Genomic DNA, 16,626 nt, shown 5'->3' on the forward strand with positions numbered 1-16,626 from the left:
CAGACATATTCAAATCAATCTAATGTTATGTCAGATGTTATTATGGGATAATATTCAATATTTGATCAAAAAGAGTATCAAAGTTACTATCTGTTACTGCTTTTATTTTTGTGAAGAGGATCACTACCAAAAAGCAAAAAGTAAACACGTTTAATAAAAATGAGCAATGAGGCTGTCCCTAGCTGTCTAGAAAATGTAGCAAATTCCTTTTCAAAGTAGCCACCAGATCAGACAATGGGCATTATAGTCTGAATTATTCTGCATAGCCATAAAAAAATTGTGCTGGGAACAACAAAGGAGTTGTGACAAATCCTTTGTAGAGATTCTGTGGTAGTTGATGCAGAAACAATAGGGTTTTTAATCATGATCCCCCATAGTTCCTGGAAAAGGCTGTAGTCATTCAGCCTGCAAATACCACAAGCACATGCAAATGTGTGAGACACATGCATATACAAATATTTGGTTACAATATAGACAACAGTGACTGAAAGTTAAAAATTCCTGTTCTTGGACCTGAGCTTTCAAAGACATCCAAAAGAAAACATGAATACTGTATCCAATGGAATTTCTCACCTGAAACTGGGAAGAGGCAGACTTACAAAATCTTGAATTCAAAATTCTCAACTAGAATGAGAATTGCTACATAGGTAAAAACATAACTAATGGCCCACAAAAAACAAGACTAGTAGAATCAGAGTTTCACAAGATTCTCTGAGCAAAATTTCATATACTAAATTTGCTGGGAATTTATTTTTGAGCAACAATAATAATTTCATATTCAGTGACAAAGCTTGTCTAATATTTGTATTAATCAATACTGCAGGTAATGAACTTTGGCTTCCATCTGTTCTGCTCTTCTTTAGAGGTTCTTATCAATGTATGACCATTGTTTTTAGATAAACATTCCTATATTAGCCAAATTACTGTGAAAATTCATCAGAAAAAAATTACCTTGCAGTGCACAGTTGATAATAAAGCCTCTCCTACTGAGAGTAAAACATCGTAGAAATTCAGTCTGCTCATTGAAACACCCTTGAGTATATCTGTGCTAAAAAACTGCTCCCTTAAATAAAACCCAACCCAACCCAAAAGACCTACAATCTGATATTTCTATGTATTAAACTCTTTGGTGAAACTCCAGTATACATAGAAGCAGGGTAGGCATTCTGAACACACAAAACCAACTAAGATTAAAGGACTCTGTCCATTGAAAACCTCCAGGACTTCTTCGTTTTAGCCTGAAACTGCCCATTGCTGCTCCACTTGCAAAGCAGCAGAATGAGCATAATACATGTCACAAATTAAACAACAGAGAGATTCTTAATGTTCCATGAAGGCATTTATTCACACTAAAAAGTAACATTTAGGTATTATCTTTTAGCTGGTGATGGAGTATTACTCATTCATCAGTTCTTTCCAGAGATCTTGCTATGAATATTCAGATCATGATGACAATAGTGAGAATCCAAGGTGCTCTGCAATTCTTGGACTCTGGTATGACACCATTGTCATTCAGAGGAACCAGAGTGAACAAGGCTGCAATACCACACATGTCACCCATAACCTCATATGATGGGAGAGATCAAGCTCAACCCGCACAGAGCAGAGGAGGAAAAATATCTTTGGAAACAGAAATGTCAATGAATTTTGAACTTTGAAATCTGTCAGAAGGGACATGACTACATATTCCTTTCTTGGACTCGAATTTCAGATGGCAGAAGAAGACGAAGGAAAGGAAACAAAATTTTCAGAACCTTCCAGAATGACAATAATGCTGAAGAAAACCTAGTTCTGTGAGGACAAAAACTTCTTAAGGGGTCTGCCATGACTTCTGTGAGGCTGCCATTGTTATTATTGCTCCTTCAAATCTGTCAAGTTGTCTTGCTTCTCAGCAAATGAGGAAAAGGGCTGGGATATAGATGTAAAACAGACTCCAATCCTAATCATCCTAGAGATGTGCTGAGGTCAGCTATTCTGAACAGCACCATGCACTGTGTGACTCAATTCACACTTACAGAATAGTCATTAAACAAATTAAAAAATCATTCAACCTTTTCCCACTACCCTGTGTGCAAAACAAACTTCATCTAGTCTCGGTGATTCTGGTTGGGCAGATTCAGGGAGAAAGAGTGCTAAGAGACTTATTAAAGAATTATAAAAATACTTTAAAATGTTGTATTTTTTAAAAGAAGTTAAGAGCTCCTGACTTTTACCTCAGAGCATATCAGACTAAGAAGTCTGTGCCTCTTTGGATACTAAACAAAAATTTGAAAGACTTTCTGATAAGAGAATTTAAATCTCAAAGTTAAATTGTTTCTATGTAGGCTTTGGTCCAGTAAAATTGTGGAAAACTGCTTTTGTTAAGGAGAGTTACTTAATGCTTGCATTTGTCATGTTAGGCTGCATGGAGTTGATGTCATGGTTGCTGAAGAAGACAAGATATGGAAGTAATGAAAAATGTCATGTGCACAATAACTACTGAGAGTATAAATAAATCCACAGCTCTGCTCTGCACTCCTGTTCAGCTTCACAATCATAGACATATGTGCCACCAGGATTTACACATTCATTGGCATCTTTGTTATGACTGACAACTTTTTAAAATCAGATTTGCTTAAAGGGGGTCATAGCATGAATGCAGCTAACAAGTATTTCTGGCCACAGCACCAAGCAAAAGGATAGGAGGAAATGTGCTGCATCAGGTGTCAAACTGATATGTAACACAGCAGTAGGAGACACCAGCACTGATCAAACCCTTTTGTCCTTATGGGTTCCTTCCTACAGCTCACACTGTGAAGCAGAGTCATCCTGATCTCTCTAGGAGAGAGTCCAGCTGGTCCTACTGCTGCACAGAATGTATTTACAGCATGCAATAAAGGAAGGAGATGACCCCTACAGCATTAGCTCATCTTTAGCAGTGCAGAGTAAGGAAGCAATATCTTTACTAACACTATTTGTTAATTCTCTTCTGAATGCTGCTCTGGCTGAAATGTAACTGGGAGGAACAGGAAGAGAAAATGTAGATTCAGACAGAAACAGAGCTCTGGGCTATCCATTATATCACCCCGGCTAAAATTTTTTTCTGTTGGGTGATATTTCCTTGCTGTGGAGTTTCAGGGCCATGAAGTATTCTTTTTATTAATTTCTGTTCTTCACTCCTTTGTTGAGGAGAGCCCTTTTCAGAGCTGTGGTTTGCACCATGTTAATGATATGGTCAGTGGTCCCTGGCTGGTGGAGAGATAACATTGGCTTACATTCTAACTGACAGCAATCTCTTCCCCCTTCACTCTGAATAAATTCAACTCATTCTCCAGTATACATCCAGACCATGTAAGTGGTGCAGTTCTGTGACAAAAGTCAAATGCAAAACTATCCAGAACAGTCTGATAGTTGGTCCAACATTTAGACATGAGTGGCCTAGGATACCTGTGTAGGCACTGTTACACAAATAGGGAAACATATAAGTAACTCTTAAATGTAACAAGATAATCTAAAGACCTAACCCCTCTTTTCCCAAAGAATTACAGTGTTTACCTTCAGTCCTGTCCGGTAGTTTCCCACTTTTGCTTGTTGTTCCAGTGTTGACAGTTTCAGACGAGGTGCTCAGTTTGGTGTTGGGGTCTCGCTTCGGTTTTGGAGGCGGCTGCTTTCGAGAGCTGCTGCTTTCATCATCAGTTCCTCCAACTGAATGAAGAGACTGGGATCTGACAGTGAAGCCACTGGAGCAGGGGTGTGGCAGTCTGTCCTGAGGAGCAGGCATTGTCATAAATCCCATGCGGAAGTGTTTCCCCACGTAGCTGCCTTCATTTCCTCTTGCTACTTCTCCACCTATGCTGTAAGAGAAAATACAAATATAAGCAAAAAGATCCTCCTTTGCCTGAACCATATCTGGAACCAGGGTCTCAATCGTGCCTGTGACAAGCAGATCATGTTTTTCAATTTGAAAACAAGAAATGCTCTTCTCTGGAAAGAAGATGACTACTAGAAAAGTCTGTTTTTCAATATGAGCTGCCAACAACCGAGATAGAGATACACTGCACTCAGAATTTTACAAAAAGAAATCAAGACCAGATTTGTCAGGTTTCATAGTATTGTAGGTAGAAATTTTCTACAGAACAAATTTCAAACATTGAAAGTCAGAACTGAGTTTTCAGGAAAACAGGAGCCTGTGAGTAGGGCAAAGAATAACACTTTAGCAATACAACAGGGTGTATTGATCCACACTCCCTGACACTCATCTTTGACTACAGATGCTCATGTAGCTTGGAAAACAAGGCTCATGGCATCCAATCAATCTTTTCCCTTGAGACTAAAGAATGGTAGAGAAGAAATGTTCTAAAAAATACTTGGCTATAGGAAACTCAACATCACATCAAATCCACATAAATCTGCAACACAAGCAGCTTCAGACTAGTAAATTACAAGTGCAGGAGATGAAAAGACCATGAACACCAGGGGGGACACCAGGAAGAAAATAACCTCCAGCCATTTAGAAACACAGGTAAAGAAGAAGGAAAGTTCAGTTGAAACAAGTGCTACCATACCAAACACTGCATTTTTCTGTGGGTAGCATGACTGAGAACTTGATATTATTCCTGTTCCACTCATGCTTATCAGTTCTGAAAAACAGCTCTTACTGGTGGTTTATACTGCAAACCAACAGCAGATTTTAATTCAGGCAACTCAGTGACCACGCAAAGAAACTCAGCAACACACACAGGTCAGTGTGGGCCTGTTTGCAAGGAGGTTTGAAATGGTACCACTGTGGGCACACAGAAATGTCAGCACAAGAACTGTGAAGCATCAGAAAGATCTCATTAGCTCATGTTACCCCTTCACACAGAGTAAAGCTCTAAGCTGGGTTAGTGCTTCTCTGAAAGTTTCTTACTTGATGTTGCCTTGGTCTGGTGACATTTATTTGGTGCTGGAACACACTTCCTTTTTTATAAGACAAGAACATTTCTCAAAAGTGCGAAGAGTATGCAAGGCCACCTCATTTCCACCCCATCTTCACTGTAGGTAAAACAAGGGCTGTATCTAATTGTTCTAAAACCATCAGACTGGCAATGCAATATACAGCTTTGTTCAGGATAAAACAGAACCTTTGTTTGCTTATTACTCTCCCTACATTTTTATCCCATTTGCTCTCCAAGTGGAGATGCCCACTTTCAAAACTGGTTAACAACAGAACTAGTCTAACTAACCATGTGCCACTTTCCAGGGGCACTGACACCTACCCACATTTGTAAATGAGTGCACACATGCTTGCCACACAAATGCACACACTGGTCCATGCTCACAGCTGTTACTAAATCCTAACTGGCATCAATTCCAAAGGGATTTGCAGCCAGAAAGATCAAGAGGTAGAACTCCTTCATTTGAATATTTCTGAAAAACCTGTAGTTAGTTTGAATGATTAACTATGTCTCCACTAATCTTTCATAATTTTTTCTGAAAATAATATAATCCTCTGACACTGGACTACAGAAAAGAGCCTGTCATATTATTTAAAGAAGATTACTATCCAAACATGATGAAGAATGCAGGTGGGGGGTCTGCTTCCTTTCTTAAGTCTATTGGATAATCATATTTAGCAAGGAAAATTTCAGTTTTTCATGTCTCCAATGTTTCAATTCTTAACAGTTTACATTATTTAATTACTGCATTTACTTCACTGCTGTGTGAAGGTGTTTGAACCATCTACTATAAGCCAGGTTCTTATGGCAAGCTGGATGGACTTGCACAAATCCTCCTGAGGTGATATATTTCACTCTTTACTTAGAATACACAGAAATGCATTTATATGAAGCATGGGGATTTTTTTGCCAAACTGCTGTTTCTTGTATTCCAGAAATTAAAATTACAAAATGTACTCCTGGCATCTAAATGCACTGTATCATGAAATAATTAAATCAAATCCTTCTCCCCCCCTTAATTTTTCATTCTTTACTTAATTTCAACATAGATGAAACTCTCACCTGCTTCCTACATTTTCTCCAGAGCAAAGAGTCTACAGCCAGGTGAGAGAGAGGTTGTGGGTACAGATGGGAACAGAACTTGCTGCTGTTCAGCATCACAGCTGGAATAGATCTGATCTTGCTTTCCTACATCCTCTGCTCAGCTACCAGGCAAAACCAGTACAGCACCATTTCCCTGTTTTCAGTGTCCATTTGTCTTTGAATGCAGGAGCCAACACTTAGCTGCTGGTTAAGCTCTGTAAACCACAAGCTGAAGAAGACTGGCCTCTAATCTTTGGTTCTGGGCCCTGGTCATTCACCAGGATTACAAAAGGCTTAGGTTTGTTCCCTTCCTTGTTCTCTTAGGCTTGTTCCCTACACTGGTAACAATTCCCAGGATGGGGCAGTGGGTGTTTCCCAGCTGGGTCTGACCAGCACAGCACACAGTGGAATGCTGAGTTCACACCTCAGCAAGGCAGACCAAAATCCCTGGCATGTAAAGAGAAAGGAATAACTCCAGACTCTCACCCAGAGCCCAAAATCAAAAGCAGGATGGCAGATTTCAAATATGGCATACCCTGCCCACAGGTAGCAGCATCCTGAAGGTCCATTTGGACTTGTGCAATGCACAGTCTTGCTGTTGTTACATCATAAACCCAGACAGAATGAAAGGATTTATTTATATACTCCTCCTGCTCACAGCCACAGGAGTTGGCTGGGGCTAGCATGTGTCCCACTTCAGCACAACAAGCTGACAAAGATTTACACATAACTTGCGGTGCAGCAATGACTACAGAGACAGTGAGAGAGAAAGGAACTGTGTAGGTCTCACTCTGACAGGTGAGACTCTGTGCTCCTCATTGTACTGAAAATGAGTTCTATCTCATTTCAAAACTGTATTATGTGAGTTGCTACCAGTACAGTTTATTAATATATATGGAAATGCAGATTTGGATTATTCCTCTGGGAAGTTTCAATTTGAACTTGGCCAGGATCAAATGCTTCTCTGACAAAGAATTATGTACAGCATTAAATAACTGTTAAAAATGCAAGACATTTGTCTGCAAAGAGAGCCATGATTATATAACAACAAAATTAATCACATGATCACTCCCATTAAACACATCAAAGCTGACTTGGTGCTGAAAATGCACTGCAGTGTTTGCCCAGGTCTAGTGGTTGATGTGCCACGGGTGGCGAAAAGGGCAATGCTAAGTGTCAGACACCTTGAAGAGGATTGCTGTCAGCCATCTCTCCCTTCAGAACCACATTACAGGCCTTCTCCAGTCCCAGCTCAGCTGGCCCATGCAGATCATGAGTGCTACCAGGTCACACACTCTCTCCCTGGGTGCACTGCAAGGGAAGCAAGGTCCATCCCTCTCCCACACAGTGATGGAATTAAATCATTACAGTAAATACTAAAACAGTCAGGTCTGTCTTAAACCTGTAACAGCAGATTTCAGCTTTCATGTCTAAAACATGAACAAGAGATCTGACTGATGGATCCAATGAGTCTCATTTCATTTCCATACAGGTTTTATCTGTCAGCTGAGTTTTTGAGGTCAGAACTGGGCTTGCTGCTGGCACATAGGCTGTGGTCATGGCAGGGCTGCACATTTCACAGCTCACTTCTGGTGCTCTGCCTGCTCTTTTCCATTGAGCAGATACTGGAGCACTGATGTTACTACAGCACAGAATAATGGAAGAACATCTTGGGAGAACTACAATGATAAAGTCTTTTATATTATTCATTTCATTACACATCACAAGAGTGAAAGTTACAGAGGAAGACTAAACATTAGAAATGAACACAGAAAGTACTCTAAATGCAAACAGCATGGGGAAGGTCCTTGCTTTGCCATGAGTCATAATGTTCCTGTTGACTCTAAACATATTTTCAAGTTGTTAAGTTAGAAAACTAAGGCAAATAAATTTTCATCACATTGATGAAAAATACATGGCAAACAGAAAGTATCCAGAGATTGTCTGCATCAATCAGTGTGGTCTTTTTAGTTTGCATTGTTCCTATTTAATATTGCAAAGAACAATTTTAACTTGCTGTGCAGTTTCATTACTTGGTCCAGACAGAAACTGAATTAATTCCTGGAAAAAAATTAATAGTTTTATGAAAAATTTTGTTTTACTTGGTGTCAATGTTTAACTATAAACAAAATAGAATTAAATTCCTCAGTGCAGCTGTAAGGAGTAGAAATCTTGGACTGAGACCATAAAGTCAGAATACCCTGGATATGGATTTTCTTCCTAGCCATCTATCAACTCTTATTCTTGGTTTTCATGCAAAAATTCTCCTAAATCAGTTTAAATTTACACTGGATTATTTTCATCCCTCAGGCACTAAAAACCACTTGATAGTTCTCCTCATCTTTGCATGGTTTCCTTTTTTCTTTCTGCTTTTTTGGCACAAGTTCAAAAAGGGAGCTACACCTGATTATGAGATTTGACCTTCAAAGTAGGAGGAAGGGGGATTTTCTCTGCTGGGGATGTGTCATCTTTGAAGGTATTTTAATTTCTTTGCTGTGATACATTCCAGTCAGGGACCACAGAAGGTCACCATCCTTTTAAGTGTTGGAATTCCAGGTAGCCAAGAGAAACCATTTCAAGAGCAGCTGCTTGCTCCTCTTGTGCTGGAAGAAGATTCATCACAGAGATGGTTCATTTGCTGGCAGAACCTGAGCTGGGAGTCTCTGCAGGCTCCTCTGTGGAAGTGGGGAGAACTGGGAGTTCCAGGGCAAGTGAAGCACATGGATGGCCAGGCTCCTTCCCTCCGGGGAGCTGCAAGCCCACGCAGAGCTAATCCCCCCTGATGTGCTTCTAATCCACCAGGGAAGCCATCTGAGTCAGAGACAGAAGTCACTAAAAATTAACTGATAACATAGGAAGAATTTTCTGCAGAAATGACTAATCATCAGCAAAACAAAAGGAATAAAAATACTTAACTCTTGTACAAGCTGGCTCGACTGTGCAAACAACAGTTTATCCCATGGTGTATTTTTATTTTCTGGGTTAAGGCAGTAGCTACTGCTGTTTTAACCATTTCCTTGCTCTTACAGCAGTGAGCATCCAGCTGCCCTGCTCATATCAAATGTTCTGCATATGAAGGGCTGAAATGGCTTTGAAATGTCTATTCCCCATCAGAATAAATTATGCACACATATACTAAGGATGACACATTTTACTTTGTATCTGAGAAGCACTTTCAAGATTAGCATAAATTATATTTGTAAATTAGAGGTTGTATGCCAAAACAACAGAAGATATACTATTTTTATCCCCCTAAACATGATTTCAACAGACCATGAAATATAATACTGAAGAAATAAGGACAGGATCACAATCATGGATACAGGAACTACACTGTAGGTATGGTTTTGCACAAATCCATACCATTTTTATCACAAAAATTAAACATGCAAATCACACACATTTATCTCTGTTTTTTTAAATAACACTTCAGAATTCCCCCTTCTTATTCCCAAAGAACATACACACTTTTTTTTCTGCATTACTTTTCTGAAATACTCCAAATGACTCACCATGATCTCAAATCAAGATCAAGAGGGTAATAATGCCATCCTTTTAGATACAGGCTAAAGCATAAATCAGTTATGACAAAGGTCATATTTAGAGCCATTTTGTGCACCTGGAGGACTGCCTAAAATGAGCAACCAATATGTCTATGCACATCAAACTTCTTCCCTCTGCCATATGCCTCTGCTTTTGAGGTAGGAGATCAGGTGCTGCTTAAGAAGTCAGGGCTCTCAGGATATACAGAATATATTAGTGCTACAAAATAAAATTTATTCTTTTATCCCACCTGTCAAACCCACAGGCCCAGGGTTTGATCCTGCAGACATGCAATGACAATCCTGCTCTGAGTACCCAAATTATTGCACTGAAACACCCAGGAAGCTTTGTGGAAATTGCTTATACCTCATGAATCTCTTGTAAGCAACACCACTCACAGATGTGTATCCACTGCCCATTCTGACAGTTATTGGTTATTTCTTTAAGCCTTTCTGCTCCTCTTGAGAGTCTGCAATCCCCAACAGGACTCACAGAAGATTTTCCAGAAGAATCTGAACTGCCACACCACATGTTGTGGCTGCACTGTATGATTAAATGAATCCCTGGGGAGCAACCAAAAGACAGCTGTAATCCCTGAGTGCACAATGGATAATAAAAGCAAAAATAACCAAGACTGTCCACAGCAGGTTTTCTGTATGATGCCAGAAAATCTGATTTCAAATGATGATCAGGTATGCTCTGCAGTAAACTACTTTTATAATGCTAAACATTGAAAATTCTAGCAAGAGTTGGAATTTTGGGGGAAAAGGAAAAAAAAAAGGCAAAATAAAATAAGCCCAAAACGTTTTATGAGAAACTGATAAATTTAAAACTTGATTTGCTATTTTTAGAACAAATCTAACATAAGCTAGACAGCTTGGAAAGGAGTAACTGAGGAGTAAGGACCTTTCTGATCCACAGAGAGCTCAACAAAATTGTTTCATGAGTCTGAACAGGAGTGCAGGTACTAGTTCTATTTTCCACTGGCACTGCTGCTATTTATAGCAGACTGTCTCTTAAACCAGGAACTAAGGATGCCTGCACTGGGCTGAGCATCCCCAAAGGCCTGGCACTGCTCTCCTCAGAAGGACCAACTCTCCTGCTGTACCAGGGGTTCAGGGACCCCAGGGCTGCAGCCCACACGTGCCTGGTGACCAGCTGATGCACGTGGGGACATCTGTGGGCTGTGAATACACAGCACTGAAGAGGCTGGAGTGAAAAAGTGCTCTGCTGTTATGTGGATACAGTTATTTTTAATTTTGCATTGGGGGAGGCACAGCTAAAAGCCAGCAAATGAAAGCTCATATGTTCAGAGTCACCTAGAATTAGACATGGAGCATATGCAATGTTTAAACTGAGTGCAAATGCATGTTCACATTAATGGAGTGGGGTTTTGCATCCTGTCAAAAACAGGTGGAGCTCGACCAAGGCTGTGTTTTTATCACATTCACTGGAAAACCACATGGCTCAGACTCCACTCTGCCTGAGCAACTGCAGCTAAGTAAATATTTCAATGAGATATGGGAATAAATTAACATACAAAATAATTCTTGGGCATTTCTGGAAGAAAAGGTTTCTTCAGTTTTGACTCAAAGTTTCAATGGAAAAAAGAAATCTGTAGAGAGTAAAAAATCCTTTTTGTGGATCAGATTCTGTGAAAAGTTAAAACCTGAAGAAATTAATGAAATGTGGTGAAACTCTAAGACAGAGACCTGTAAACTCAGTGTGGGCTGAGATGTTACACTGGGTCTAGCTTTTCCCAATTCAGCTTATTTCAAACACTGGTTGTACAGATGCTCTTCTCAGTCCCTCAAGCAAACATGACACTACCTTTTTTTTGTTTAAAATCCGAGTTTAAATTAAATTGACAAGGAAATTACAGGTTTTTTAAATGCTTCCTATGGCATCCAGTTCAAAAGAGAAAGGACTCTGAAAGTACTCTTCAACCCTGAGTGGCAGTGAACAGGAAGAGCAGCATTTCAGTTTGGAGGAAAACCCCTGATAAATTGCACTTTAGCATGATCTATAGGAAAACATACAGATTATTTTTTACACACCTGGTGACCTGAAGGTCCAGTTCCTTTTCTAAGTGCTCTGTGAGTAGGTAAGAAGGGGAGAGGCACTTCCCACTGGCATACTGGGAGAAGGTGTCAGTAGCACAGTTACAGCAGGGATGTGACAGGGATCCAGGTCCCACTGAAGGGACAGTTTTATGCAACAGCCACCACTCCAGATCTGTTATATTCATATGGGGCAATTTTGCCTCCAGACATCTCAGCACAAGACAAAACTTGGAAGTTTACATTCCCTTGATCAGGCATTTATCTGAATATCTTTGGTGCAATTTTAGGCACTGTTTTCATTGACATTAAGGGTCAGTTGGTAGTTGCTAAAAAACATCTGCACATTAGCAATTTAAAAAGGACTATATAAAATTTAACCTAAAAATTGTATACTAAAATTTTCATTTTAGGGGAATGTACAGTGCAAGTTTTTAAAAAGAGTGCAAGGCTTATTTGGGTATTTTTTCCACTTACAAGGACTCTGGGTGTTGGACTGGTCTTTGCACAGGAAACAAAATAAAAAAGAAAACCACTTTACTGCAGTTTACCCAGCCTGGATACACTAATGTTCTGCTGTATACATCACTCTGCTGTCTTAGGTTGTGGAACCCATAGAAGTCTTCAGCAGAAAATACTTTTTTACCTGGAAGAGCCCTGCCTGAGCCTATCACCTTGACTTTACTGCTAGAATTACTACCCTTGTGCTATTAGCTATCACCATCTCTCTGTTCCTTCTGATGTCTGAAGGAAAGGTTTCAGCTCCTTTGTCAAGCACTACTCTGAATTTTAATTGGGCAGCAATGACAATCTCTGCTTTGCAAAATGAAACAGACTCAAAAAACTAAGTGAAATATTTCTGATTAGTGTAATAAAACCAGGAAACAGGAAAGAGAATCACTTCATAGATGTGTACATTGGTGTCCATCCCTCCTCCTCCCAGGACAGTCTCAATCTGCTAAATAAAGCTACATTAAATCCTGTACATCAGTATCAACTGTTCTCCTAAGAGCCTGGAGAGGTTTTTTCTCTAAGATACAAAGTTCTCATGAAGATCTCCCTGCTTATGTCACTTTTCTATGTGTAAAAAAGTGATCATTATTTCCACAACAGTATATTAATGTGCTTCACATCTAAATTTAGAAATAATACTATAAAAAACTCTTTCCTTGTCTTGATGGATGACAGTTTCTTAGCCAGGGTTGTCAGAAGCTACTTATTTGTTCATAGAAATAAATTAAAAATGACATTTTATTTTCAGAAACACAGTTAATTGAATATTCCACGTCATAGCATATGACAAGCAAGTGTAGTGGGCATAGAGGTGGTCAGGACCTAATGATTTGAGTCAGGACACTGACAGAGGCCAGCCAGCAAACACACATCTGTCCCCACTCATGCATGTACCCAGCAGGTCCCTGAACCCTTTCCACACTGAGCTTTTCCAACACATTCATTGCATCTCCATTCCCTTTAGAAATCAAGGTGAATTGTCCAAATGCAAAGCACAGAAACTCTTTTCTCCTCTGTATCCATGCACAGATCTAATGGGCCAGACCCAGGAACTCCAGCAGACTATTAAAAGGCCTTTATGTCTACAGGAATTTAACACCAGAGACAACTGGCTACAATAAAAGCTGCCAATAAACTTCCCAAGCTGCCAGAAATTAGCACATGCTGGTTTTCATCACTCACAGAATTACTTTTGCAAATGGAGATGATCAGATAATTTTGGGAACTGCTGTGTTGTGCTTTTATTTTTTCCTTCATGAGTAGCTTTTTGCCAAATTTTTGAGCAAAAACTATGTCCAACAAGCTCTGACAGTGAAGGAAGATGGTGCTTAAATGCTCCTTTAGGGACATGTACTTACATTGCCCAAAGGGTCATCACTACAACCTATGAAGCCACAGTGAAATGAAATTTTGCTAAAGCAACAGCTTGTTTTCCAAGCTGTGAAAGTCTGTGTGAGGATTTGTTAGAGAGCCAAAACATGAAGACAAAGAGCAACACCCTTGTAACCTGCATTTAATGGTGGAATGGTAAATTAAGTGGGGGATGGACTAGTTTTGTTCCCTGCATGAGAGGTGATCAGCTCTGTGCTATTCACACTCAAAGTATGTAAATTCCCTTTATTCCTCAGGCAATTCTTCAGAGCTGTCATTTATTGAATGTTATGTTTCAAGTGTCTCAGCTTGAAGAAATAATGCTGTGTGTGCACTGAGGTTGTGAGCTGTGGCAGCCAGGGTCACACAAAGTCTGGACCTAATTTTATGTAAAGACGACAAACCACAAGTAATGTGCTGTTCCTTTCCTTTGCTCTAAGAATAATTGTTAAAATCTGCAAAGCTGCTGGTAATAAGCTGTAGTGCATGGGCATTTCCAGGTTGCTTAAACCCCTTTGAAAAGTCATCTATTCAGGAACAATAACCCTGACATTAGATGAAGTGGATTTCCCTCTCCCAAAGCTATGTTGCAGGCAGCAGGCCACTTTAAAACAACTGAAAGGGGAAGAAGCTCAGAGACAATTTGTGTGTGAGCTCCCAGCACTGAAGACCAAAAGTCCAAATCAGTTATCTTCACACCAGGCTGCACACAGGATGTTTCTGTCCCTCAGAAGAAGAGTTCAGCTATGCTTTTAAATTGTTTAGGAATTTTTAAACCCGAGAAAATACTCTTCTCTGCTCCAGAATATGTGGTACTCCTTTCCCTTCCCTGTGGCCCAGTGCCCACACAGGACACAGGAACCTGCTGTCCTGTCCTTACTGCACCAGCTAATCCAGAGTTTCCAATTTTGAGATGCTAAGACAAACAGCTTCCTTCAAGGTGGTCTCGTGATAAAAATCTTAAACCAGAGCAGCCTCAATTCAAATATTTTTGGTCATTATGTATAAGACTGGAACAGCAGACTTTCAAATCCTACAGAGAAGTCGTGACAACATCCCTTTTAATAGGCACTTTCACCCACTTAATAAATGTAGTGATGGCCTACTGAGCTTTAAGTAATATAATCACTGAATCATTGAAGTTGGAAAAGATTTTAAAGATCATCAAATCCAACCATCAGCCCAGCACCACCACCATGCTCACCACTAAACAATGTCCTCAGTGGTAGGAAGGATGATCCTTACTGGACTTTGCACACACACTTCTGTGAATTTGCATGTGAAATGATTTTGTACCCTATCTAGAATGGCACACAGAAATGTTAATGTTTCTGGTGGAGAGCAGCTCATTATTCTGGTCTCTAGAATCTCTATTTTATTTTTACCTCAGTAAGAAGTGAAAGGTAACAATTGTTAAATAAGAGCTAGCAGCACCTAGTTATTTAACCAGTGGATACATCGCTTTACAACAAAAGAAGATTATTACAGGTAGGAAAAGACAGATGCAGCACAACCACATTATTGCAGCTCTGAAGTGCCTTCTAGAAACTTTGTGGAGGTAAATGATAAAATCAGCATATTTCCCACTGTGGGTATTGAGTTAAACAGTTGAATATGACCTGTTGTCATATATTCAAGTTTTGCCTTATATCCACAACATACCTAAATGAGAGACAAGGCTTTTTTATAGTCCTGTTATTGGATTCTGGAATGGAAAACTAAATGCAATCCAAGGTTGTAGGACACTAGAAAAAACTTGGGAAGTCAAAACTATGGAGTCTCACAGATGTTTGTGAGTGGTCCAAGCTGACACTTTTAATCCACACTCAGATAATAAAAAAGGGATATTTCATAGGTAGATCCAGTAAAATTAGGATAGCTTTGATTCAAGCCCCACAACAGCTTCAAGAAGGCTCACAAAAGAATAGTATCAAGGGAAGAAATATCTCCTAAGGAGAGATTCCCTCCTGTGAAAGTGACAAAATTGGGTCATCTCCTAGATGCTAGCATCTATAATTCTTGAAATGCAGATAAAATGCAGATAAAAATAAATACAAAGTATAAGCTTTCACAATACATTGGAGTTATTTATGCATATACTTCATAATCTGTGTTTACTGCCCTTCAAGCTGCATACAGAAACAATTAGATGCTTTTTTAGACAGGGTAGTATGGAGCATGCAGATCTATAGCTTTGATTTAAAGAGTATGACAGGCAATCAGTGTGTGTCAGAGGAAGCCCACATCAGCAAAGAGACATGTTAAAGCCACATTTGAATTTTCTTTTTTAGGACTGAACAGATGAGTGTTTCCTTCATGTTCTGAACACAGTGGGATTGGGAAATATTCTGAATTTCAGGCTAGGAGAAAATGGATTGCTTCAAATTATAGGAAAATGAACAGCACTGATTTTATTCCTCACTTTCAGCAGAATTGAGTAGTGCATAGCAGAAAAAGGAAAGCCAGATGCATTCCTAAGTCTGTTATATATTTCCACCAGAAGTAGCATAACAACTAGAAATTAACTATTTGCCTACATTTTTCACTCTAATGAGATAAATGTTAAATGTAGATAATGAACTGGAAAGAAAAAATAAAGTCTATGGATTAATATTTTTAAATCATTATATGAAACAGGAATACAGACAGGAAATTAAAGGCTGTATTCCTGTATTAATACTGATGCGCAATGAGAGCAGCTAAAGATCCCTTTTAAAAAGACATCAATATCACTTCCAATGTAAAAAAGGTTTCCATTGCTTGTGACAATATGAACTGAAGCTATTTTAGCTGGGAATAGTCTGATTGCAAAGTCACAAAATTTTTAAAATTCAGACTAATAGAAAGAAGATATCTAAGCCGAGCAAAGGGGTTGCATTTTGTTTTAGGAATGAGAGACTCAAACCATCATGTATTAAATTTGAAAGAAGCCACTACAAAATGGAGAAACCTGAGCAGGACCCCCAGTCCCTTCTGTCCCATTTCCATGGACAGCCTCCTCACATCCTTTGTCAAAACCAAGATCAGATCTGTCCCTCCATGCTCTGTCAGGACTACAGAGACAGAGAGGAGTACAAACAAACTGCTCTGTTTCCTGTGCAAATAAACAAGGTCAGCTTTTCCCTGCCAAGTCAAGTCAC

The 16,626-nt window shown here is 39.4% G+C and overlaps 1 protein-coding gene across 2 annotated transcripts in view; it reads right to left on the reverse strand.

The window, feature by feature from the left end:
• NYAP2 (neuronal tyrosine-phosphorylated phosphoinositide-3-kinase adaptor 2) overlaps nucleotides 1-16,626 on the reverse strand; it is a 127,061-nt gene that overhangs the window by 69,685 nt on the left and 40,750 nt on the right. For both annotated transcript variants that reach the window (XM_030226890.2, XM_018913056.3), the window contains exon 2: nucleotides 3,535-3,833. In XM_030226890.2, coding sequence (XP_030082750.2) covers nucleotides 3,535-3,833 — 299 coding nt within the window. The remainder of the gene's footprint in view (nucleotides 1-3,534; nucleotides 3,834-16,626) is intronic.

This window comes from Serinus canaria, chromosome 9 (genome assembly GCF_022539315.1).
Source record: "Serinus canaria isolate serCan28SL12 chromosome 9, serCan2020, whole genome shotgun sequence".
Taxonomy (NCBI): Eukaryota; Metazoa; Chordata; class Aves; order Passeriformes; family Fringillidae; genus Serinus; species Serinus canaria.